At 46.8% G+C, this 24,611-nt stretch overlaps 2 protein-coding genes across 2 annotated transcripts; both read right to left on the reverse strand.

Annotated features, from left to right (window-relative positions):
* Window positions 1–3,530: 3,530 nt before the first annotated feature.
* LOC135396184 (leukocyte elastase inhibitor-like) lies at window positions 3,531–7,530 on the reverse strand. The gene is made up of 2 exons (XM_064627211.1): window positions 7,441–7,530; window positions 3,531–4,969 (listed from the first exon to the last, which is right to left on the reverse strand). The coding sequence occupies exon 2, from the start codon at window positions 4,939–4,941 to the stop codon at window positions 3,829–3,831; it is 1,113 nt and encodes a 370-aa protein (XP_064483281.1). The 5' UTR covers window positions 4,942–4,969; window positions 7,441–7,530; the 3' UTR covers window positions 3,531–3,828.
* Window positions 7,531–16,283: 8,753 nt separating this feature from the next.
* On the reverse strand, window positions 16,284–21,630 carry LOC135396185 (leukocyte elastase inhibitor-like). The gene is made up of 2 exons (XM_064627212.1): window positions 21,461–21,630; window positions 16,284–17,727 (listed from the first exon to the last, which is right to left on the reverse strand). The coding sequence occupies exon 2, from the start codon at window positions 17,697–17,699 to the stop codon at window positions 16,551–16,553; it is 1,149 nt and encodes a 382-aa protein (XP_064483282.1). The 5' UTR covers window positions 17,700–17,727; window positions 21,461–21,630; the 3' UTR covers window positions 16,284–16,550.
* Window positions 21,631–24,611: the final 2,981 nt, after the last annotated feature.

The following is a 24,611-nucleotide window of genomic DNA, read 5'->3' on the forward strand; positions in this document are numbered from 1 at the left end:
TAATTAACGAGGTAATTGGCGTGTTTTATTATAATTAGTCGTACAGTAGTTGCACGCGCTTTCCCACAGGATGTTCACATGGCCGCGTAACCAGCCTGCAAAAATAGTATCAGTACTCTCTCACAACTTTTTTTGAACATCTCCATATGATAAAAACAAAACACCCTGTATAATACTAAATCAAATATATATGTTTTAGTCCGTGGTACATTAGCCTCCACATTGCATTGGAATTGTGTCCAAAAATAGTAATGAATCAAAGACATCAATCCTCGTGCTTTACTCCCTACATTCAGATAAAAATTTTCTATCGTCAGATTTTGATGTCTTCGACGCCCCATCTCATCGTCATCATCTATTGTTGCTGTTGTTGCTGCTTCGACGCCTATTTATGCTTGGGTGTGGGAAGAGATGAAATGGCAGATCTATTGCTTCAAAACCAAATGCGTAATGCTTATTGTTGCCACATTAGGCCTGCATACCTGAAAGCACATGTGAGAATGTTCTAATGAAATACCGAAACCAGCTCTTGCTGAACCGCCGGTCGAACTGTTAGGGGTACTGGTTTACTGCACACTGCAAACCAGGCAAAGTTCGCTATCGAGTGCTCTTTGTTCTCTCTCTCTCTCTCTTTTTTTTTGTGCTCTAATATTGTCCGTTTTTTTTTTTTTTCATACTTAACCCTTTCGGCGCTGGAATTATTTATTTTGAGCAATATGTTTTAAAAATTACTTTTTGTTACTACTATGCACCCATATAGTATGCTTACATAAAAAAAATATTCAGTTCATAGTTATTTCGTAAAATGGCTACGTGTCGTCAAAACAGGACACCAGGGCTCAATGGTTGTTGACTGCGGGGGCATATGGGAGACGAAGGCTGCGAGTCTAGTGAATGGCAGGGCTGACTGAACGCGCGTTTCGTGACGATAGTACAAGCAGCATGAACACATGAAGTCTAAACCGTCTTCACGTGAAACATATTTGAGGACCATTGGTACGAAACCAAAAAAATTCATAGGGTTTACTCGATTGCGTCGTTTTCGTAGGGTTTACCTACAACGGTTAGGATTTTTATCGACGCTTTCTATGCTGCACTTATATACTCACGACAACTGGACAATATGGGTCTTGCATAGCATTTGTCAGGCTTGCTCCACCGACACTGTGTAACGTATTCTTCTCAGAACAGACAGCAGGGTGCTGCGGTTTATCCAGGACCCCAAGCATGGGGGTGTTGCAAAAAACTTCGACCGAACATTGGATAATTTATTCCATGAGCAACACGCTTTTTGGTATGCACTCCGAAAAGGAAATGCATCGATATGGTGCGTCACTCTTGTAGATTGTTGTAAGCTGTCACCTGGTCAAGATGTCAGCTGAGAAGAGATGTGACACTGGCGCACATTTCTTCCCATTATCACGATGGTTCAACAAGGGTTCAACAACAACAACAACAACAACTTTATTTTGAGATGGAGAGTGGGGAGGTTCATCGCCAGAGGTGATACTCTACCCCATTGCTGGTGGGGATGTGGGCAATAAAATAATGAGCCCCTTCACAATAACGATCGAAGTCCGATGGTGTCCAGAAATGTCAAAAGAGCTCTGAGCGCAGATCGTTGCTGGGCTGGATTGGACTAGGGACCAAGCAATTTCGATAGGGAGATGGTTCGCTACGTGTGCCCTCATACACTTATGTGCTCTTTTCGCTGCCTTCGCTGCTTTATCTTTGCTCGATGGACCGATCGCCTCGGCCCCGACCTAGTCCAGCAATAAAGCATGTCCGTACCCATCCCCCTCATGTACGTTCTTCGAGAAAGATCCCCCTCACCAAAGAGTGAGGGTCTGGAAGGCCACTATATTTGAAAATCATGAGAAAGTACCAAAATGGAGAAGAGGATCGCAAGTTATGCAACGAGTGCTGCATGGACCATCGACATACGCGCCCTATTTGCACAACCGCTGTGCCCTGATGGTGTCAAAATCGCCCAAGTGATTAACACCCCGGAATACAAAAGGCAAGCGCGCACCGATCAGTTTCTCAACGCAGTGATGTTTCGTAGGTCTTACTTTATGTCATCGAAAAAGATAAATGTCGTTACCCTGTAGAGAAAGCCGCAATAAAATTACAAAGTTTACCAATTCCGCGTTCATGATATGGCGGGCTTCATGACCACCATATTCATGACCACAGCCCACCTCCGCCATTTTTTAGCTCTTCGTCTTCGGCTCGGCACGCGACTAACGAAAGAAAATTGATGCCGTCGACGCGTGAGATGCCCAACATGCAGTTCTATGTCGGTTCCAGTGGTCTCGGTTTTGTTTCCGAGCCGCACGAGCACTTTTTCTGACCTGTCCGATCTTGACGACGCCAGGGCCGAAAGGGTTAATAATACTCATGCGAGCCCTCGAGAAACGCCCTAGGAGCAGTAGCGCAGCCACAAAAATTTTTTGGGAGGGGTGCTATGGAACTTTAATCGACAATACTTCGTCGTCTGCTTCGTTTACGGTTTATCCCGGCTATACCCCGGCTGACGCTGCTGCTGCGCACACCGGGAATGTTGTTGTTCTTCTTCTTCTACCTCCGCCTCTGGCCACCGCCACCCAGACACAGGAGGCCTGCTAATTGCCTCCGCTTTCTAGGCTACGTTGACGTTCCGACACGATGCCAATACATATATATGCTTGTCCCATCCTATAGTTGGCAATACGACGTACATAGTAAGAACTGTAGCTGACTAGAACCTGTATAGACCTGAATCTGTACACAAAAAGTGCGACCCGCTTTCCAGAAAATAAGTCTTGAGAAAGATATGGGACCGTTTTGCGTTTTATTTTAAAAGATTTCCCATTTAGTACGTGGGGATGTTCAGTCACTGCTCGCAGACGGCGGCAGTTCGTCTCCACGGCTATGACCGCTGAAAGCTCGTTCGTGATTTGCTACTGCCTTTGAAGACACGATCCTGATTGACTGACTCTTTGTTACGTCACGTCGACGAATAAGCAGGCTTTCTCTATCTATGTGGTGTTGTTCTGGCCGTGTCGTAATGCTCTAAGCCGCATTAAGTTCCCTTGAGCCTTGCGTCCCACAGGTGGCGCTTGCTCTAGTAAAAAGTAAAAAGGTATATTGTTCGGCTTTCCCTGAAAAAGAAGAGACAACACAATGCGGTGCGAGCTTTGTTGTCTTAGTAACTTGCTTAGTAACCGTGACGTGTTTTGTTGGGTATATTTGCGGTATTCCATTTTCAACAAAGGGCAATCGAATGATACACTCCATGAGAGGGGCAAAGGGTACAAGACCGTCCCTTTGAGGTGCTTTAAGTTCCCATGAGCCTTTGCGTCTCACAGTGGCGCTTGCTTTAGTGAAAGGATGTACTGTTCGGCATTCAGAAAAAGACGAGACAACACAATGCGGTGCGAGCTTTGTTGTCTTCTGAAAAAGAAAAAAAAATAGAAAAAACCCTTCCATTTTGTCTGCAGATTTCACAACGCCTGACCCCGCGGAGATTAATAGAAACCAACAAAACGTGATTGAATCAGCATGTTTATTTGCATTCTGCAACTTTCCCTACAGCAATATCGCCTGAGATCGGTTAATATTGCGGCAAAATATTCGTTGCTCGTACCATTTCGGTACATCCTCAAGTCTAAGGGCATCACAACACACACAGACTCAGAAATGACACGCTGTCGAGGCACTCATTTTGGCGTCTAGAAATGGTTTCTCACACTTCAAATGGTCGACATCTTCAAGCTAAACAGACATCGGACGCTTATGTCACCGGCCGGCGGAATCATGGAGGATTTGCCGTCATATGACTGTCATCTATACCGGGTGGGTCAAGGAACCAAAGAAGAGGACCACATCTCGAGCCAGAATGAAAAACATAAAAGGATGGTCCACTTTAAAAACTTTCGGTTTAAGATCCCGAACTCTCATGCAGCAACCCACCCCCATCAATACAGCTGCTGCCGCAGCCGCCTCAGTGCCTTCTTCGTGGACATCAACGTACGCCTTGTGCACGACGTCAGAGAACTTTACATCCTTCCGCTCAGTAATCCCCGTGAGATCTGCCGAATCTCTGAACATGTCTTTGACACCCAAATCCACGAGTACCTTCTTCAACTGCATTGTTTGCTCTATTTTAAATTTGGGCAAAAACACTTCCACATCTCGTTCCATTCTCATATCGTGTAACGCGGACGTCACATTTTCGACTGTCAGACGGTCTTGTGCGAATTTCAAGCCCTCGATCTCATCTGGCAGCAGAATGACCATAGAAGCCATGTCCCCTCTGTAAGGTAGTTCTAAAGTGGTCACCTTCAGTTCCTCGTTATATCCCATCCTAAAGTTTCCCTTCTGGAACATCGTGTCCACCTTCTTTGCAGTGGAAGACGTTTCGTAAAAATCCCTCATTTCGGTCTCAAATCTTGAGAAGGTCTTCTTCCAGGCACCTTTAAAGTATACGGCGTTCACTATGACAAGCATGGTAGAGGGATCCACAGTGCCTGGTGCCAAGAGGTCTTTGATCTTATCGTTAGTGACCTGTTCGACCCAAGCATTGATCTTCTGACGTGTGTCGTCCTCACCAAAGTCCACAGTTCCTATAGTAGTAGAGTAATACTCCTCCAGCAAAGCGCAAAATGCATGCGACGGGTTCAACCTTCGATCACTGTAGATGCGGTTTGCGATGTTAAGTTCGCACGCACAACCCTGCAAGGATTTCTGAAGCTGCGAGAAAGCCTCGTGAATGTCTTCTCTTATGTGCAGAGCAGTGGCGATCTCCTTGGCTGTGTTGCCTCGTGTTCCCGGCAGGGTCATGGACAGTGCAGCTGCGATACTGAAGGGCGAAAAGAAAGTGTCGGATCTCTGCACTTGTTGGTAGACGTCGATGGCGAAATGCAGCAGTGGCTGGACGAGGTCTACCTTCGTGCCCATGTCGTGTATTGCGGGTGTACAAGACGACCTGCGGACACAACAGTAAATTAAGTAAATAAATGTTTTTAGTAGTGGTACCTTAGCCTCGACATTGCATTCAAATTCTATCCAGAAATATCGATCAATCAAAGACAACTATTCTCACGCTTTATTCTCTCCCTTTTGGTATCTTCGTCGCGTATCGCGCATCACGGTTTTTATGCTTGCATGTGAGAAGAGATGAAATGGCAGATCTATTGCTTCAAAATGAAATGCGTAATGCTTATTGTTGGCACATTAGGCCTGCATTCCTGAAGGCACATGTCAGAATGTTCTAATGAACTACGCACCCAGCTCTTGTTAAACTGGTCGAACTGTTATAGAGTACTGGTTTACTTCATACTTTAAACAAAGCAAACTTCGCTGTGGAGTGTTTTTTCTTCTTTTCTCTCTTGTACTCTAACGTTGTCTGTTCTTTCATTCTTCATACTTAATAATACATCATGCGAGCCCTCGAGAAATGCCCTTGGAGCAGTGGCGCAACCAGAACAATATTTTGGGAGGGGTTCTATGGAACTTTACACGGGGAGGAGGATTTCAATTCCGTTGTCCCTTTCCCAAGTGCGTTATGAAAGGTACGGGTTCGAGTGAGGGGGGAGTAGAAGCCCCGAAACCAATCACCACCACCTGGCACGACTGCATAGAAGATTCTATTCGGATTGCTTTTTAAAAGAGCAATGTGTTATGTAGGCGTATGACACTCTTCAAAAACACACATAATTTCTTACAAACTTTCGTCGAAGCTTATGATGCAATAGTTCGACTTTCCATGAGAAAGCAAAGACAAAACACTGTGCCGTGATATTTCGTTGTCTTGGGGGAAAATAATAATAATAATAAACGTCAGCTTTTGTCTGCAGATTTGTCACAGCGGAGATTAATAGAAACCAATCGAACGTGATTGAATCAGCATATTTATTTGCATTCTACAGCTTTCCCTAGCAATATCACTACGAGCGCGGTGAAGAATCTATGCGTGGCTAATATTGTGACGGAATAATATTCGTTGCTCGTGCCGTTTCGGTAGTTCCTCAAGTCTTGAGGGCATCACGACACACAGACTCAGAAATGACACGTTGTCGCGAGGCATTCATTTTGGCGTCTAGAAACGGTTTCTCACACTGGAAACGGATGAGATCTACAAGCAAAACAAATATCGGACGCTTATATATGCTTTAGATATATACATGCTTTATTTAACTTATGTTGCCGGTTGGCGGAATGATGGAAGATTTGCCGTCACATGACTGTCATCTAGACCGGGTGGGCCAAGGAACCAAAGAACAGTACCACATCTCGAGCCATAATGAAAAACATGAAAGGATGGTCCACTTTAAAGACATTCGGTACAGAAATTGCAGTCGACATGCAGTAAAACATCACCATGGCCGTCGCCCCAGCTGCTTCAATACCTTCTTCGTTGACATCAACATACGCCTTGTGCACAGCTTCAGAGAACTTTACCTCGTTCAGCTCAGTAATCCCTGTCAGGTCTGCCGAATAATTGAACAGGTCTTTGACACCCAGGTCCATTAGTACCTTCTTCAGCTGCATTGTCTGCTCTACTTTAAATTTGGGCAAAAACAATTCCACGTCTCGTTCCATTCTCATGCCGTGTAACGCGGACGTCACATTTTCGACTGTCAGACGGTCTTGTGCGAATTTCAAGCCCTCGATCAGATGACGCACCCTGGAAGTCGCTGGAGGAGGCGTGTTAGCTGAGCTCAATTGGTAGAGCTCTGGACCGGAAATCAAGAAGATGTGGGTTCGAGTCCTACAACTGGCTAACCTTTTCAGTGACTCTCATCTTTCATCGTTGCTTCAATAGGCTCTTTGCCGTTCTGACCTACAGTTCATGTTGTAGACTGTACTCCAAATAAATAAATAAAAGTCTGTTGCAGTTGAAGGGAAAACTGGATAAAAGACTTTACAAAGCAGAGATTCAATTAAATCGATCCACATTGCATGTTTTTGACACGTGTATGGTACACTATAACGTACTATAATGGCAGTACTGTCATACATGTCCTCATTATTATTGAATATGAGCCTTCATCCAAGCTTCTGGGATTGTTTGGGCACTATTTAAATTTTCCCGCGTCCTAGTGCACGTGACCAACCGTCGTTATCCGGAGGACAGCAACAGAAAAACGAAAGAGAAATCTGAGGGACTACCTGTGTCGATTTCGCGGCCGTTCGATTATTCGTTTCAAGGGCACAATACAAAGACTGTCATTATTCGCCATCATTCAATTTGTAGCGGCATGAATATTTAAGTGTTAAGCGCGCACACGCCAAAATAGCGTGAAGCACACGTACAAAGTCAGACGGAAATCGCCATACAAACACTACTGCTACGCCCATCCCCTAGCCGTGTTGCGCATCTGTCGCAGGAAACAGCCAGAATCTCTCAGCCCTTCACATAGACATACAGCGACATCACTTACTCAGACAACTTACTCAGACAGTCCGTAGGGGGTGTGGAAGGTGTGGACGGGTATCGTTGGGCGTTGGGCAAGCGAGCGGTCCGCAAAATATAAGGGAGACGGTTTCCGGCGCACACTTGAGGTCGAGAGAGTTGGTGAGAGAGGAGGAAACGGCAAAAACAAGACAAACGCGAAAGAATTGCGTCGATCCCGTCGTACGAATGTGTGTATGAGTTAGCAAAAATGTAAGAGTGAAATGAGGTTGAGTGAGAGAGAGTGACTGGTTTGTCCCTTCAGATGACGCACCCTGGAAGTCGCTGGGGAGTCGTGTTAGCTGAGCTCAATTGGTAGAGCCCTGGAACGGAAATCCAGAAGATGTGGGTTCGAGTCCTACAACTGGCTAACCTTTTCAGTGACTCCCATCTTTCATCGTTGCTTGAATAGACTCTTTGCGGTTCTGACCTGCAGTTCATGTTGCAGACTGTACTCCAAATAAATGAATAAGAGTCTGTTGCAGTTGAAGGGAAAACTGGATAAAGGACTTTACCAAGCAGAGATTCAATTAAATCGATCCGCATTGTATGTTTTTGACAAGTGTATGGGATATGTATGTCGGTATGTGTGCATTGAGAGTATGACATAATCAAAGGAAGACTGTACCACTGTCGGAACGCCGATCTTTCCCCCATAGCTTTAGGTATGGTGTTTTGATGTTTCCCTGTTAAATCAACTAGTGTGCATTCTAACTTCCCTAAAATCTGTTGTCCGTACCTTTTTCGTCTCACTTCTGTATACATATAAGTGTATACTTGAGGTATATAAATTGAAGGTATAAATCACGGCATCAACTCTCAGGGACTTGCCGTTCAATGGGAGCAAATTAGAGGCGAAAAGTGAGACTACGGATCCTTTGCCACAAGGGTGGAAAGAAAGAAACGAAACGAAAACAGCAGCTAGCTGATCGTCGAATATAAATACACAAGATACTTCTATATACACAGACCAAGGAAGTGTAACACGAAGAATCCACGGTTAGGTCACTAGCAAATATGCGCGGGAGGCGCTACACTCTTAACTCGGTACCCTTTATTGTAACTTTTAGCAATATGTAACCTTTATATAGACGTAGATTTCCAAATATCGTAGAGGTTACACGTTCGATACCTCTATTTAGAGGATAAACACGACCTGTAACGTGACACTAGAGGAGCAATAGAGGTTACTTCAGTTTTCAACGGAAATCCAATCGTCATAACTTATAAATGTGTCCTTTATAGGAACGTTGTAACTTCTAAACGAATTCCGCGTTTGAATTTCCTTCGTTTGTTTTTCTCGTTTCTTTGCAAGGTAACCTATATGAAAGGTACTGCTCAAAAGTCACTGTGTTCTCGTTCAAGCCGCACCTTCAATCATTCAGTACGAGAGTGTCGGATCAGTGTGCGTTACGTTATTGTGTCTCTGCGTCTGTGCGAACTGCGGATCGTGTTCAGAATTGTGAAGAATGCAAAAGGGTCAAGTGACGGAATTTTATCAGGGTATTTCTACGGTATGTTCACTACAAAGTTTACGTGGTTACGTTTTTGCTGGACAATCTAGGAACGCTAATCACAGCACAGTCTGTCTCTCTAACGCGGTTCAACGGTTCAACACAGTGTGTACAACAACAACAACAATTAAATCATGACTATGGCCTGGGGTGATCACAGCGTGTACGTGTGTCTCTTACGTCCGTTATTTGCTTAGTCCTTTGTCATCCTTGTGTTTTACTTCTTCTTGTGCTTCTGGTAAACCATATAGCCGTGTCGCTGATGTGTCATTCTGACATATCAGAAAGGAATAGAAATGTTTCCGGCGTACTGGAGAGGAAGTTGCAACAACGTGAGGACTGCAAAGAGTATACTTCCTTGAAACTGAATGTCGTCCACCACAGCTGAAGTGTTGGTATCGTGACGTCTTCGCGCTCTTGCCTCAGCTGTAGTTCCAGGTTTACCAATTAAATAATACATATGCTCCAGTTGCAGTTATTTCTTTCTTTCATTTGTTGTACATGTGAATCTGTACATGTAGTGATCACTCACTTTTCGTCGCTGGAAGGCCTTAGATGAATTACGTATATTATAGCTATATGTTCCGAATGACAGTATGCGTTCTGCACTGATGAGAGCTCATTTTGAGCACCATTTGTTCTGTAGCGTCTGTGAAGAGGAGAGCGTCTTAGAGACAGCCATGCCTGGCGAAACCGACGCCGGTGTGGCGGTTAAGAGACAGTAACCTCTATTTATAGGTGATCTGTCTAACGTTCATCGAGGGTATTGCCCATAGGTTACAAGGTAACTTCTGAAATAGAGGGTAAAAATTTTGAAAATTTTGCCTACTAGAAGGTACCAGGTTTAGAGTGTAGCTTTGCTATGCCTGGGAGGGGACTCTTCGTTTTTATTGCCCTTGAGTGTCCGCGTTCCCTTTTTCTTGCACAGTCCTTGGAATAAGGTGCACTAAATCAATATAGTGTAGGGACAACGAGAGAAAAACAGATAGTGGCTAGTCGCAAGCAGTGACGCCCGTACAAGAGACACGCGCGTTTTGCTCGTTGGACGATGTCTCGGGTCTCTGAAGACGAACTTCGCGAGTATCATTGAGCAGAAACACTCACAGAAGCTCACATTCTGTTCATTCTTAACCTCCTTAGCACGGCTGCTATTCTCCGCAAAGCAGAAAGGATGCATCCTGCCAATTGAACTTAGCTGCCCCTTCAGGATTGTCTTTAAGTGCACCAAAGGATGTGTGTTTGGAAGGGAGCGCCACGGTGTCCACAGAAGAGGAGCTACTGTAAGTATATGCATGAGGAAGTCCTACATAATTAACATAGAATTGTGACATCTAGGCCCCACATGGAGAGGCACTAAAAAAAGCTGCTTTTGAATCCCCTCCCACATACAAAAATAATAATAATAAGGTTTAGGCACAAAAGTGTGATCATAAGGGCTAATCCAGTTTTGTGACACCAATGGATAAGGTATAAATCACAACATCCACTCTCGTGGACTTCCTATTCCATGGGAGCAAATTAGAGGCGACAAGTGAGACACTTTTGTGTTGGCACAAATCATGTATGATTCACCTGAATATACAGTTTGGTCCATCTATGTAAGATTCAAAATGTGCTTCTCATCTGCGAATCTTGGCTCTGTCACTGTTCAACGAAGGAAGTGTAGTAACCTTACGTTACCACTTGGACGGAATGCCACGCTGTGGAATTTGCATTGCGACTGCAAGACAATGTCTTCTGCGTGTGACTTTAGGTTAATCGCTAATATCTCCATTCTGGTGAGAGATGATACCTCTGTTCTAGAAAAGAGTCGTCGTAAATTCAAAATTTAGTTCAGCATTATGTCTAGTCAGAGAGAGAGAGAAATACATGATGACGATGATGTGAGGATGACTTCCGCTCATTGAGCAGAATGCTACCCCATTGTTATTGGGGGAAAATGAGAGGATGGTGATGAGGATGATGCTGACGACGCTGACAGGGTTTTAGAGAGAGTCGATCAGGCCGGTAGTTTGCAGGAATTTGATGAAGGGTCGTAAGACGGACATCTGCGTTCGTGTGTCCCATGGTCCCAAAATGAGTCTGAGGTCAAGGGGTCGGCTGTCAATCCGCGCAAGGTCGTTTGCCAACAAGTGACGCTCCCTCCTATAGGTGGCACATGCGATGATCACATGGTCCGCGGTCGCTGGCACACCACACTCCGGGCACAAGGGACTACTGGCACACCCTATCTGGTAACGGTAGTACGGCGAAAAGGCAACATTCAGCCGTAAGCGATGTAGGAGGGACTTAATGACGCGCGGTAGAGATGTCGGTAAGCGACACGAGAATGTTGGGTTTACAATTCCCAGTGTGGTACTGGCCGGGACATCCCGACGCCATTGTTCGACGGATGAGGAGGCAGCCCAGTCACGAAGAAGGGACCGTCTGTCCCCCCTTGGGAGAACAATCGGGACACACTTGCCCTGGTGGTGAGCGGCCGCTGCGGCAGCGTCGGCAACGTGATTGCCAGAGATTCCGCAATGACCCGGAATCCATTGAAAAGCGATGGTGTGGCCGTGGGCAGTTATGGACTTCAGTAGGCGTAGAATGTTTATCACAAGTGTGGCCAGTGAGCCGCGGAGACCTGAGGTTTTCAGGCATCGAAGAGCTGACTTGGAGTCCGTACAGACTACCCATCGCCGTGGATCGCAGGTGGCCGCATATTGTAAGAACAGCAGGATTCCGTACTGCTCGGCTGAGGTCGAAGAGGTGCGATGGGACAACCGGCAACCCCGGGTGAGCGGTATCGAGGGTACCACAAAAGATGAGGATGACGAAGTTTTCGTTGAGGAGCCATCCGTGAAGACCGTGCAGAACCCATCATATGCGGTGCCGATGAAATCCATAGTCAGTTGCTGTAGTACGAGGTCGGGGTAGCTCCTTTTGTTGTCCGTGATCCCTGGGATAGAGGCGGTGACGCTTGGCGACGGAAGTGTCCACGGGGCCGTGCTTTCAGCGGCGGGGCTGATCACGAATTTCGGAACGCGGGATTTGAATGACATTATACATCCGTGGATCGGCGTACTGCGCCTTGCCCGAAGTTTCCGGATGAGCGGGTGGTGGCGATGGTGTGCAATCAGGCGGAGATACTGGCGCACAGTTTCTGTGTTTCGGAGAACTTCAAAAGGGATGTCGCGGGCTTCCGCAACCACTAGCCTTGTCTCGGCCCCGCGGGGGACACCGAGGCACACCCGTAGGCTCCGTGCCAGCATAGCGCGGATCCTCTGTGCTAAGGTGCTGGGGAGATCGTGAAGCACAGGCAGACTGTAGGCGACTGTGGCGCGAATCAAGGCGTTATGCAGCATCAGGAGGTCCTTCTCATCGCGTCCCTATACCTCATTCCAGCGAAGTGACGGATGACAGCGGTCCAGCGCTGAACTTTCTTCTCCATGCCATCGATGTGACGTTTCCAAGAGAGGTTAGTGGTTAGAGTTACGCCGAGGAATTTGTGGTGCTGGACATTTATAAGTGGCCTGTCCCCAATGTGCAGACGGCATCGTTGCATGGATTTGCGGGAGAAGGCGAGTGCCGCACTTTTCTCCGCTGATATTTCCATCCCTGCTCGGAGCAGGTAAGTGTGAATGTCGTCCAATGTAGCCTGGAGGCGTTGTCGAATGGCAAGGCGAGATGTACCAGTTGACCAGATGCATATGTCGTCGGCGTAAAGGGACAAGTTGACCTTCCTTCGAATGCAACTTTTAGTGCCCGCCATTACAACATTAAATAAGAGCGGGCTCAGGACGCTTCCTTGTGGAACACCCTGAGGGACCGGGAACAAGTCGGTGTCGCCTTGTGATGTGCGGACGAAGACGGACCGTTGTTGGAGAAAGTCCTGGAGCCAACATAGTGTACGATGCGAGAGACCAGCTTGGTACAGATCATGCAAGATGGATACGTGACTGACCGTGTCATACGCCCTTTTGACATCAAGAAAAACGGCGACGGAAATCTTCCTGCGCTGTTTACCAACTTGCACAGCTGTGACGCGATCAACTACAGAGTCCATTGAGTTACGGTAACGGCGAAAGCCGCTCTGCTCCTGGGGAAAGAATCCATAGCTCTCAAGCCACCACTCAAGCCTCCGTAGGACCATTCGTTCCATGACTTTGCCCAAACAACTGGTGAGGGTAACTGGGCGAAATGAAGACAGCTGAGACGGGTGCTTTCCTGGTTTCAAGAGCGGCACCACCTGACCTACTTTCCACTCCAAAGGGACCTGTCCGCTTCTCCATGAGTGGTTGTACATGGCTAACACAGCCTTGAGGGACAGAATATCCAGGTTCCTAATAGTAGCGTTGGTGATACCGTCCGGGCCAGGAGATGACTTTCTACTCGAAGATGATATCGCCGTGAGGAGTTCCTCCATGGTGAAATCCATGTCAAGAGGGGGTATTGATGGCATAATCACCTGTTCAAGGGTAGACTTCAAGCAAGCTGTGCCTGCCCGGTACTCAGCACAACGACACACGTCCGTAGCTCTCCTAATGAGACGACAAAATTCTGAGGCAACCAGCTTCTCCGAAGAGGACGTGGATAGGGCCAAGGACCCTAAAGGATTTCTAACTGGATGAGTTTCCTTCAGGCTACGTGCAATTCTCCAGATCCGGGCAGGGCTTGCAAATGGGGACAGTGTCATGCAAAATTGGCGCCAACGCTGACGGTCAATGTCCCGGAGTGCCTTCTGTACCTGTTTGCTGGCGCGTCGTGCTTCCTGGATGTCATGAATGTCGCCAGTCCGCCTAGCTTTGCGCTCTGCACGTCGCCGGAGAGCTCGGAGCTGTTCCACCCGGGGGTTAGTGCCTAAGTGACCAGGGATCAAGCGGACTGACTTGGTAGAGAGCGCCAAAGAGCGAACAATCAGCTTTCCGACATCGTTTACCGAACGCAGGGATTCAGCGTGTTCCGCACAGGCAGTCCGGAAAGCATGCCAGTCTGTTATCTTCACCATTCTGCAGCCAGATGCCGGGGGATAACGGTTATATGTTATGTAAATGGGGATGTGATCGCTCCCCCTAGAATCTAGATCGGTGTACCAGTGTAAGTCCCTACAAATATCTTTAGAGCAAAGAGAGACATCCAGGACGTCAGTAGAGAACGATCTGCCGATGAATGTTGGGGAGCCGTCGTTAAGTAGATGAAGGTCAAATCTCTCAATGATTTCCAGCCAGATCTTTCCTTTGCGATCGGTCTTGGGGCTGCCACATACAGGGTGATGAGCGTTTATGTCGCCAACCACCAGAAAAAACGGATCTAAGTCGTCGAAGACGGTCATCAGGTCAGTCTTCGAAACCGGTACCGATGGTGGTATGTAGAGACTAACAACGGTAAGAGTGATCTTGCCGAGACGAACCTTACACTTTACGCAGTCAAAAGGCAGACACTGTGACATTGGCACAACTGCAGACACGAGGTCCAGGCGGACAAACAAGACACTCCTATAAATGTCCGCGTCGCCCTGAGTAACCATGGCATACCCGCTTATGCTAAAGTCCTTCTTGACGTAAGCTTCGCTGATTGCCAAAAGAGGAACACGATGTTTAAAAAAGGTTTGACGTCAGGGAGCTTGTTTCGCAAACCACGTGCATTCCACTGAATTAGGGCGGCACGCTTATATATTTGCTCCATGGCCGGAAAAGCATATGTCCATTATCATCAGGGCCTGCACTTCTGGTAGGTTCGCAGCCTCAGGGCAGCATGCCACAATCGCTTTCAAAGCGGCTAGAACTAACCGCAGAATGGTGCTAGTGCCAGTGGCAGTATCTTGCGCGGGCTGGGGCTGCAATTGCCTTATGCGACGATGTCTAGTCAATTTGATATGTATATTGGTGATTTCAATAGGTTATGCCCCACAGCACAGTTAAGGTGATTTTAGGCAATGTTTAAAGGAAAGACAGGGGAGGCACTGAAGCCAAAGCAGTGAGCAACATCACCCAAGTTCCGCAAGTAAATTACATCATTCATCTGCTCACTGTTGCTTTCTTTGCTCAATTTTTTTTCAAGACACAAGAAAAAACTGTTGTGGATTGTGATGCAACAACATTTGCAAGGAAAAGAAATGAAGTTTCAAGGATCAAAGAAGAAAGGATGCATATATAAAAAAAAGATTGAGATGTGATTGAGATGAAGATGCCACTTCTTATTTTCTCTGCATTCCAATTTCATATCGGTTTGAATAGACGAGTTCAGAAAATCCCAGTGCTCTTTGCGCACGCATTGCATTCTGTGCGCTTGCTCAGCGGGGGAAGGAAGAATAATTCTTCACATTTTGCTTTCACTCATCTTGACACTTCGTGGACAATAGACCGGTGGGGGAGCAACCAGAACAGTTTAGAGGCCACCCGTTTATTTCGTATTAGATTTTTTTTTTCGTTCCGTGTTAGCGCCGCGAAGCAACTGTGTCTACAGACAGACTGTGGTACAGACGTGGACAGATGGAGAGAGGACAGCAGGAAAGAGTGGGTACAGGGGGGGAGGGGTTAGTATGCGTTAGTATGCCTGTGTAAACACAGGCCGCGTTCACAGGCACACGCTGTACGTACAGTCCGGCAGCGCACGTAACACAAGGCACACGTGGAACCGTGGAACAACAATATGGCGCCGGGTGCTCTGTCGTCTGCTAGTGACGTCACGTGCAAGCCTCCTATGGTTCTTTTTCCGGCTGGATAGCCATTGGATGCTTATACTTTTTCGGTTGGCGTCACTTCCCATTTCGGAGGAGAATTCTGGCTTGGCCAGATCGGGCCGAATTCGGCACGGAATAAACCTCTACCCGAGAAACGTCATCATGACGTTGGTAGACACACTGAAACCAAAACAGATCGGAAGGGGAGAGCTGGGTTCCACGAAGGGGCAATTGTTCCTTGCCTCCTATTGAAAGAAAAGTAGGACGGAGGGTCGCGTTCCTTTCAACCATCGGAATCCCCTCAAGACCGTGGCTTTCGGGCGCGACCTTGTTCGCCACTGGCTTTGAACGTAGTTCAACTCTACCAAACTCGTGGCGCTGTCGAACATCATTGACGTCATTTGTTTACAAAGAAGTAGAGGTCTAAGCTTTTCTTGCCATGCGGTTCACGCTTTAAGGCGCTTTAAGTTCCCATGAGCCCTTGCGTCTCACAGGTGGAGCTTGCTTTAGTGAAAAGATGTATTGTTCGGTATTCGGAAAAAGACGAGACAACACAATGCGGTGCGAGCTTTGTTGTCTTGTGAAAAAAAGAAAAAGAAAACTTCCATTTTGTCTGCAGATTTGACAACGCCTTACCCCGCGGAGATTAATAGAAACCAACAAAACGTGATTGAATCAGCATGTTTATTTGCATTCTGCAACTTTCCCTACAGCAATATCGCCATGAGCGCGGTTAATATTGCGACAAAATATTCGTTGCTCGTGCCATTTCGGTACATCCTCAAGTCAAAGGGCATCACAAGACACATAGACTCAGAAATGACGCGCTGTCGAGGCACTCATTTTGGCGTCTAGAAATAGTTTCTCACGCTTCAAATGGTCGACATCTTTAAGCTAAACAGACATCGGACGCTTATGTCACCGGCCGGCGGAATCATCGAGGATTTGCCGTCATATGACTGTCATCTATATATACCGGGTGGGTCAAGGAACCAAAGAAGAGGACCACATCTCGAGCCAGAATGAAAAACATAAAAGGATGGTCCACTTTAAAAACTTTCGGTTTAAGATCCCGAACTCTCATGCAGCAACCCAACCCCATCAATACAGCTGCTGCCGCAGCCGCCTCAGTGCCTTCTTCGTGGACATCAACGTACGCCTTGTGCACGACGTCAGAGAACTTTACATCCTTCCGCTCAGTAATCCCCGTGAGATCTGCCGAATCTCTGAACATGTCTTTGACACCCAAATCCATGAGTACCTTCTTCAGCCCAATTGTCTGCTCTATTTTAAATTTGGGCAAAAAGAATTCCACGTCTCGTTCCATTGTCATATCGTGTAACGCGGACGCCAGATTTTCGACTGTCAGACGGTCTTGGGCGAATTTCAAGCCCTCGATCTCATCCGGCAGCAGAATGATCATAGAAGCCATGTCCCCTCTGTAAGGTAGTTCTAAAGTGGTCACCTTCAGTTCCTCGTTATATCCCATCCTAAAGTTTCCCTTCTGGAACATCGTGTCCACCTTCTTTGCAGTGGAAGACGTTTCGTAAAAATCCCTCATTTCGGTCTCAAATCTTGAGAAGGTCTTCTTCCAGGCACCTTTAAAGTATACGGCGTTCACTATGACAAGCATGGTAGAGGGATCCACAGTGCCTGGTGCCAAGAGGTCTTTGATCTTATCGTTAGTGACCTGTTCGACCCAAGCATTGATCTTCTGACGTGCGTCGTCCTCACCAAAGTCCACAGTTCCTATAGTAGTAGAGTAATACTCCTCCAACAAAGCGCAAAATGCATGCAACGGGTTCAACCTTCGATCACTGTAAATGCGGTTTGCGATGTTAAGTTCGCACGCACAATCCTGCAAGGATTTCTGAAGTTGCGAGAAAGACTCGTGAATGTCTTCTCTTATGTGCAGGGCAGTGGCGATCTCCTTGGCTGTGTTGCCTCGTGTTCCCGGTAGGGTCATGGACAGTGCAGCTGCGATACTGAAGGGCGAAAAGAAAGTGTCGGATCTCTGCACTTGTTTGTAGACGTCGATGGCGAAATGCAGCAGTGGCTGAACGAGGTCTACCTTCGTGCCCATGTCGTGTATTGTGGGTGTACAAGACGACCTGCGGAAACAACAGTAAATTAAGTAAATAAATGTTTTTTAGTAGTGGTACCTTAGCCTCGACACTGCATTCAAATTGTGTCCAGAAATATCGATCAATCAAAGACAACTATTCTCACGCTTTATTCTCTCCTTTTGGTATCTTCGTCGCGTATCGCGCATCACGGTTTTTATGTTTGCATTTGAGAAGAGATGAAATGGCAGATCTATTGCTTCAAAATGAAATGCGTAATGCTTATTGTTCGCACATTAGGCCTGCATTCCTGAAGGCACATGTCAGAATGTTCTAATGAACTACCGCACCCAGCTCTTGTTAAACTGGTCGAACTGTTATGGAGTACTGGTTTACTTCATACTTTAAACAAAGCAAACTTCGCTGTGGAGGGTTTTTTTCTTCTTTTCTCTCTTGTACTCGAACGTTGTCTGTTCTCATGCAAAGGTTTAGTTTTTGTAATTACGCACCGACCATTTCACAGCTGTCTTGCCACAAGCCTACGGCGGTAGCCGAGGTAAAAACTCGTATAATTTCTTATTTGAGGATCTCTGTAGCGTTGTTGTACCTGAGAATACTGGAAATACTGCAGTACAAGTTTTCACAATAAGGTGTGACCTCACGTGTTTATTTGTATGGATAAAACGGACGCACGATGTCGATTTCAGTGACGAAGCTATGTGCGTGCAAAGAGGACGAAAGGAATACAAGACTCAGTCAAAACATGATATTATAAATGGTTGGGAGAAATACACGTATATAGCTAGCAAGCCAGGATTTTGCGAGGCGGAAATAACCATCATCTCGACGTATCACTTACAGGCGTTTTGACCAGACAGACGCGAGTGGCTGTTCTCCTTCCGCACTGTTAGATACATTATAAATACGGTGGTTGCTTCTGTGTACTTTGTCTCCATTCTCTTCGTTCGCGCCCCAGAAAGGTTCCACATTATTTGCACTTCGAAGATTAGCCCTTCTAATTACGGCGGTCGCCACGCAAGCTACGGTTTCACTTGAGAATGCATAGAGCGGGTGGCGTGGCATCACGTCGGATACTTCCAAGACCGCCACTGGCGGCGCTGTCGCGACGTAGCAGCGCCCCCCCTTTAGGTGTCGGGTTACATCCCATTTCGCCTATTCCCATTTTGCCTAACCCGGATTATCGGATTAAAGAGGCGGGAGGGGTAACAGCCGTTAGGCGAAATGGGACTGCCGTGCAATCTCATTAGGCAAAACGGGACTGTCGGCAAGTGGGCGTTACTTACACGCTCCGACCCGATGATCACGTGTGCAAGAAATGAATGTGCTCGTCGGACAACTACCTTACGTCGTCCGAAACAAAGACCCTTTACATTTGCAAATATAAGGTGTAAATATAATGTACAAATATAACAAAAACATTTTACAAACATTTTACATTGTGACTCCTGATGGACAGCATGACGAATGAAACAAGGCTTCGAGCCATGTTCAGTGTCACCTGAGCGATGTTAAATATGGAAACTGGTGTCGCTATAGTCATGTTTAATTTAACTCTTTTTTTTTTTTTAGTCTCGTGTTAGCGCCGCGAAGCTATGAGCGACGGCGAGGTGGCTATGAGCGAGATGTGGCTATTTGGAGATGAGAGGTGGCTATGAGCGACGTACAAATGAAGGCAGATGGATAGAGGACAGCAGGAAGGAGCGGGGGGATAGGGGGTTAATATGCGTCTTGGGCAGACTTCAGGGGGAACTGTGCCGGTATTCGTCTCGAAAGTCATCGGAAAACCCAGGGAAAACCTCAGACAGCACAACCGGTGGTAGGATTCGAACCTACCGCCTCCCAGTTAGCACGACACCACCGAGCGAGACGCCTTAACCCACGTTCAACCTAACTACCGTATTTTCCGGTGTATAACGCGCGCGTTATTCGGTAAAAAGGTGCTCTGAAGAGGGCCTGCGCATTATCTAACGGTGGGAGTTATACACGGAAATATTTTCCGACAGGAATTCCTTTTCTGGTCGGTGTCGTACAAATTCTAGTCTCATCCAGGGTGTGCTGTGAATTTCTCCCAAATCACTTAGGGTCAGTTGAAAAAGCCGGCGTAGGGCGTTGGAATTAATAAAACGTTGTGATGCTACTTAAGAATGTCATTGAGCAGTCAATAATTCAGAATGGCGAACGGGACATGATGTCGTACCTCGATGCCGTGGGATATCTAGTGCATATTGAGTAGAGCTGCAAATTTGGAAGAATTTTGAAGTGCAGAAAACAAAGCTGGCCTTTTAATTTAAAAAAATGTAAATAAAAACTATGTTTTCACTCTTGCACAGTCTATATTTGTGAACCAACAGATGAGGGAAGAAACCCTAGTGTAATATGAATTATAAATACAGACCTCATGCTTCAGTGAAACCAACAAGGTTGCATGTAAAGTTATATGAATATCCGAAATTGACTTTTGGCAGCATGCCAGAGGACCGCCTTCTTTCTTACGTAACACGGATTAGTAGGCGAAGTGGGACTGTCTGCAGCATACATTAGGCCAAATGGGACCCCCTGCAGTTCGAGGTCGGCGAACCTGCTAAGGGATGGCGAGATAATCTGCTAAGAGGCATTAGGCAAAATGGGAATAGGCGAAATGGGAAGACACGAGGTGTCGCACGGTCCCTATAAAAAAAAGTATTTTTCCTTTCATTCATTTCATTTCCTTTGTGGTAGTAGTAGAATTCGTCAGGTGACGAATTCAATATCTTCCGTTTTTTTTTTGTTTTTTTTTTTTTTCTATAACCAAACTCAATACGCGGAACGCCGAAGCAATGATCCGAAATTCCGAGGAATTTTTTCGTTTTGAAAGTTCAATTTCCTGGGCTGGGATGTGTTTGTCGCCTACTGCATTATGGGATTTGTGCCTGCTTGTGAGAACAGACCGTAAATTACAGCCAGGACAACACGTGGACCAAATGGGACAACAGGCAAGAATAGGCCATTTGCAAAAGTTCCAGGCAGCAGCGCGCATGCCGGGAAATGCTGTGCAAAACGACAGCGACGGTGCATGCACCACGACGACAACGACGACATTCGGAGACGATAGCAAATCGCTGTCGTTTTGCACAGCATTTCCCGGCACGCCCTGCCGGAGCGCGCGCTGGTCCCTGGAACTTTTTCAAACGGCCTATTGGCAAGCATAGAGAAAGATAAGTTGCCGGGAAAGATCAGTTGTTGCCTGGGGAAAATTCCAGAACGAGCAAAGCCTTTTTTTTTTGCGTTCGTTTGCATGTACATGAACAACACTATAACGTACTATAATGGTAGTACTGTCATACGTGTCCTCATTATTATTGAATATGAGCTTTCATCCAAGCTTCTGGGATTGTTTGGGCAATATTTAAATTTTCCCGCGTCCTAGTGCACGTGACCAGCCGTCGTTATCAGGAGGATTGCAACAGAAAAACGAAAGAGAAATCTGAAGGACTACTTGTGTCGATTTCGCGGCCGTTCTATTATTCGTTTTAACGGCAATACAAAGACGGTCATTATTCGTCATCATTCAATTTGTAGCGGCATGAATATTTAGGTGTTAAGCGCGCACACGCAAAAATAGCGTGAAACACACGTACAAAGTCAGACGGAAATCGCCATACAAACACTACTGCCACGCCCGTCCCCTAGCCGTGTTGGGCATCTGTCGAAGGAAACAGCCAGAATGTCTCAACTGACCAATGCCCTTCACATAGACATATAGAGCGACAGCATAACTTACTCAGACAGTCCGTAGGGGGTGTGGAAGGTGTGGACGGGTATCGTTGGGCAAGCGAGTGGTCCGCAAAATACCCAACGGGACACGGTTTCCGGCGCACACTTGAGGTCGAGAGAGGAGGTGAGAGAGGAGGAAACGGCAAAAACAAGTGACGAGCTCAGTGAGCAGCCCGCTGACGCTGGTAGTTCGCAGGCGCTGCGTAACTAAAATAGCAGACGCCACGGGTACGAAGAAGCTGCGCTGCCTTTCCTGTGTGTAGTTAGCGGTGCTGATATGTGGATGGCTTTGCAGTTGGCGCGAACTGTTGCATGACGCAATGGGTTCAAGTGAAGTGGAAAATAAGGTTATGCGTATTGTAAAGAGATATATACGTATGTGCATGGCAAACGCAACTGCTCTTAGGCAAATTGAGGCTTTGTATGTATTTGTCCCTTCTATGTTGTTCCAGCCCCAGAACATCAGTTCTGTCATGTGCAACAGTTGCCGCTTGCGTCGATCCCGTCGTATACATGTGTGTATGAGTGAGCAAAAATGTAAGAGTGAAAGGAGGTTAACTGAGAGAGTGTGGCTGGTTTGTCCCTTCAGATGACGCACCCTGGAGGTCGCTGAGAAGGCGTGTTAGCTTAGCTCAATAGACCTCTACCTGTTTGTAAACAAATGACGTCATAATGTTCGACAGCGCCACGAGTTTGGTAGAGTTGAACTACGTTCAAAGCTAGTGGCGAACAAGGTCGCGCCCGAAAGCCACGGTCTTGAGGGGATTACGATGGTCTCTGAAAAGGACGCGACCTTCGGTCCTCCATTTCTTTCAGTAGGAGGCAGCGAACAATTGCCAATTCGTGGAATTCGCTCCCGCCAATTCGCTCCCGCGCTCGCCAATTCGCTCTCCCCTTCCGATCTGTTTTGGTTTCGGTGTGTCTACCTTCGTCACGATGACGTTTCTCGGGTAGAGGTATATTGGTGGAGCCCTGGACCGGCAATCCAGAAGATGTGGTTTCGAGTCCTACAGCTGGCTAACCTTTTCAGTGACTTTCATCTTTCAGCGAGTTTTTTGTTTTTACTTTTTCCTCCTTTCACACCTCCTCCCTCGACCTCAAGTGTTCGCCGAAAATCGCGCCTCCCGCAGAGCAGCATGAAAATGGCGGTTTACTGTGTGCGTTCATGTTTGGAATGCAGTTGCCTTCGGAAGTACACGCCTACATTCGTTGGGATGGATAACGATTTATTGATTTCGGTCGCAAAGGCATACAAACGCCACTTCAACATGTCATAGGCGGTAAACATCTTCGTCTGTGTCGGTGGAAAGCAAAGGGCTGGCGGTGTGGCAGGCAATCTCATAGATATAATATATGACATCAAGGTGAAAAACCTATATACAGGTATAATATATGATTCACATTTGACATGAGAACGTTTACCTTGTGATTCTGATAGCATTACTCAATTCTGCACGTATCCCGAAGATTCGTACGTATTCAACGTAATTACACGGCTTGCCTCGCTTCCCCTACGGTGGACGTCGTTCCCTCCTTCGGCTCGTTCCCCCGTTTGACTGCACAGGGTTGGCAGCAAACGGAGCAGCTCCGCTGTAGCTAGGGGGGGGGTGGCTGAATTTCGTCCACTAACACTGTCCATGATCAACGGATGGCTGCGTCCGGGCGGTCACGCTCGGGGATAGGAGAATCCTATTGACGGCGTGCCAACTCTAGAGGTGTGCGCCGTGAGCATTTTTTTCTGGCGGCGGCGTCAGCGGCGCCACGCCGACGCTGTCTTATTGGCGTAGGCCCTGTGGGCTGTCAATATGTGTTCTCTTTTCGGACGGGGACGCACGGACACCTCAGGGCGTGGGCATTTTCTCCATCATAGACACAGAGACGATGGCAGTACTTATTGCACCTTGCGCCAAACAAGTACATCACCACTGTATAAGCGCGTATTTTGAAAGAATACCAGAACACGCAGAGGAATAGAACGCACTTCAAGAAGGTCGTCACTCAAGAACTTCGACAGAGCCCGTTAACGTTAGAGAAAACAAACATAACAAGACAGTTAGAACGATGAGCCACCCCTTAAATGGTAAACCACACGTAACAGTTATTGCGAGTGCCGAACGTTCACAGGACGACAACGCGTCCTGTGAACGTTCCTGTGAACGCGACCTGACGTCAGAACATTACCAAATTTATGTGAATGCAATATAGGGTAAGGTGGGACAGGATACGACATTTTTTGCTCGACACCGCCTGTTTTAGAGACGCGTTGCCCCATGCGCTTGAAGCTCTGCATGGCACTGCGCTTGGGGTACTGCTCTTGAAACTCTGCAAACTCTGCGCTTGTCTCTGCATATCCGCCTTATTGCACGTGAGAACTGTCCGGAGTGGTGCTTGCATTGAAGAAAAATCGGTTACTTCTGCCTGGAATGTAAATACCCTGAAAACTGCAAAAAAGGCGCAATTTTCTGTAGTCATTTTTCTTGTCAGCTGTGCAGCAGCGTGTCGCAGGTTTATTCGGTCATGTAAGTCCTCCTCCTATTTATTTTTTCATTCATCTAGATATACGCAAAATATGGGCACTCTTGGTTATCCGGTGTTTAACTGAAAAATGAATGCACCCGATGACATGCACGGGGCAGGACGCCGAAACTTAATGTAATTGAAGTGTAATGCAAATTAAATTTACCGTAATTTAGGAACTGATCACTCAACTATTAGGTGGCCTTATGCTTGTTCCTCAGAGATTCCTTTTTTTTACATATTGCCTAGGATTTTCCAGCAAATTTTCCTGTGTCGTATGATATTTCTAGCAAAGCAGAAGCGCGCTCAAAAGCGAGCGATCAGCGACACATGCGACTGGCGGTGCCTTGTTTGCGAAGGATGGTGGAGGGAAATAGCACCGGGTTCTATGTGGTTTTATCACGTATCACATCATGTAAACGGTGGGCTCAAGGGGGCTGTGTAGGTGCTTAAATTGCAAAAGCTAAATTTGATATTTCATTACCACAGCGTGTCTCGTCTTGCCCCGAGGGTTGGGGCAAGATGAGACAATGTGCATTTTTGAATTTCTTGTTGTGTGTTTATTTTAGAACCAGTTACGTCGCTCTGGTTGCCAGAGCAGTAGACAGCTGGGGACGTGTCTATGGGTGTGTGTTTTTTAC

This window comes from Ornithodoros turicata, chromosome 5 (genome assembly GCF_037126465.1).
Source record: "Ornithodoros turicata isolate Travis chromosome 5, ASM3712646v1, whole genome shotgun sequence".
In the NCBI taxonomy this organism is placed as follows: Eukaryota; Metazoa; Arthropoda; class Arachnida; order Ixodida; family Argasidae; genus Ornithodoros; species Ornithodoros turicata.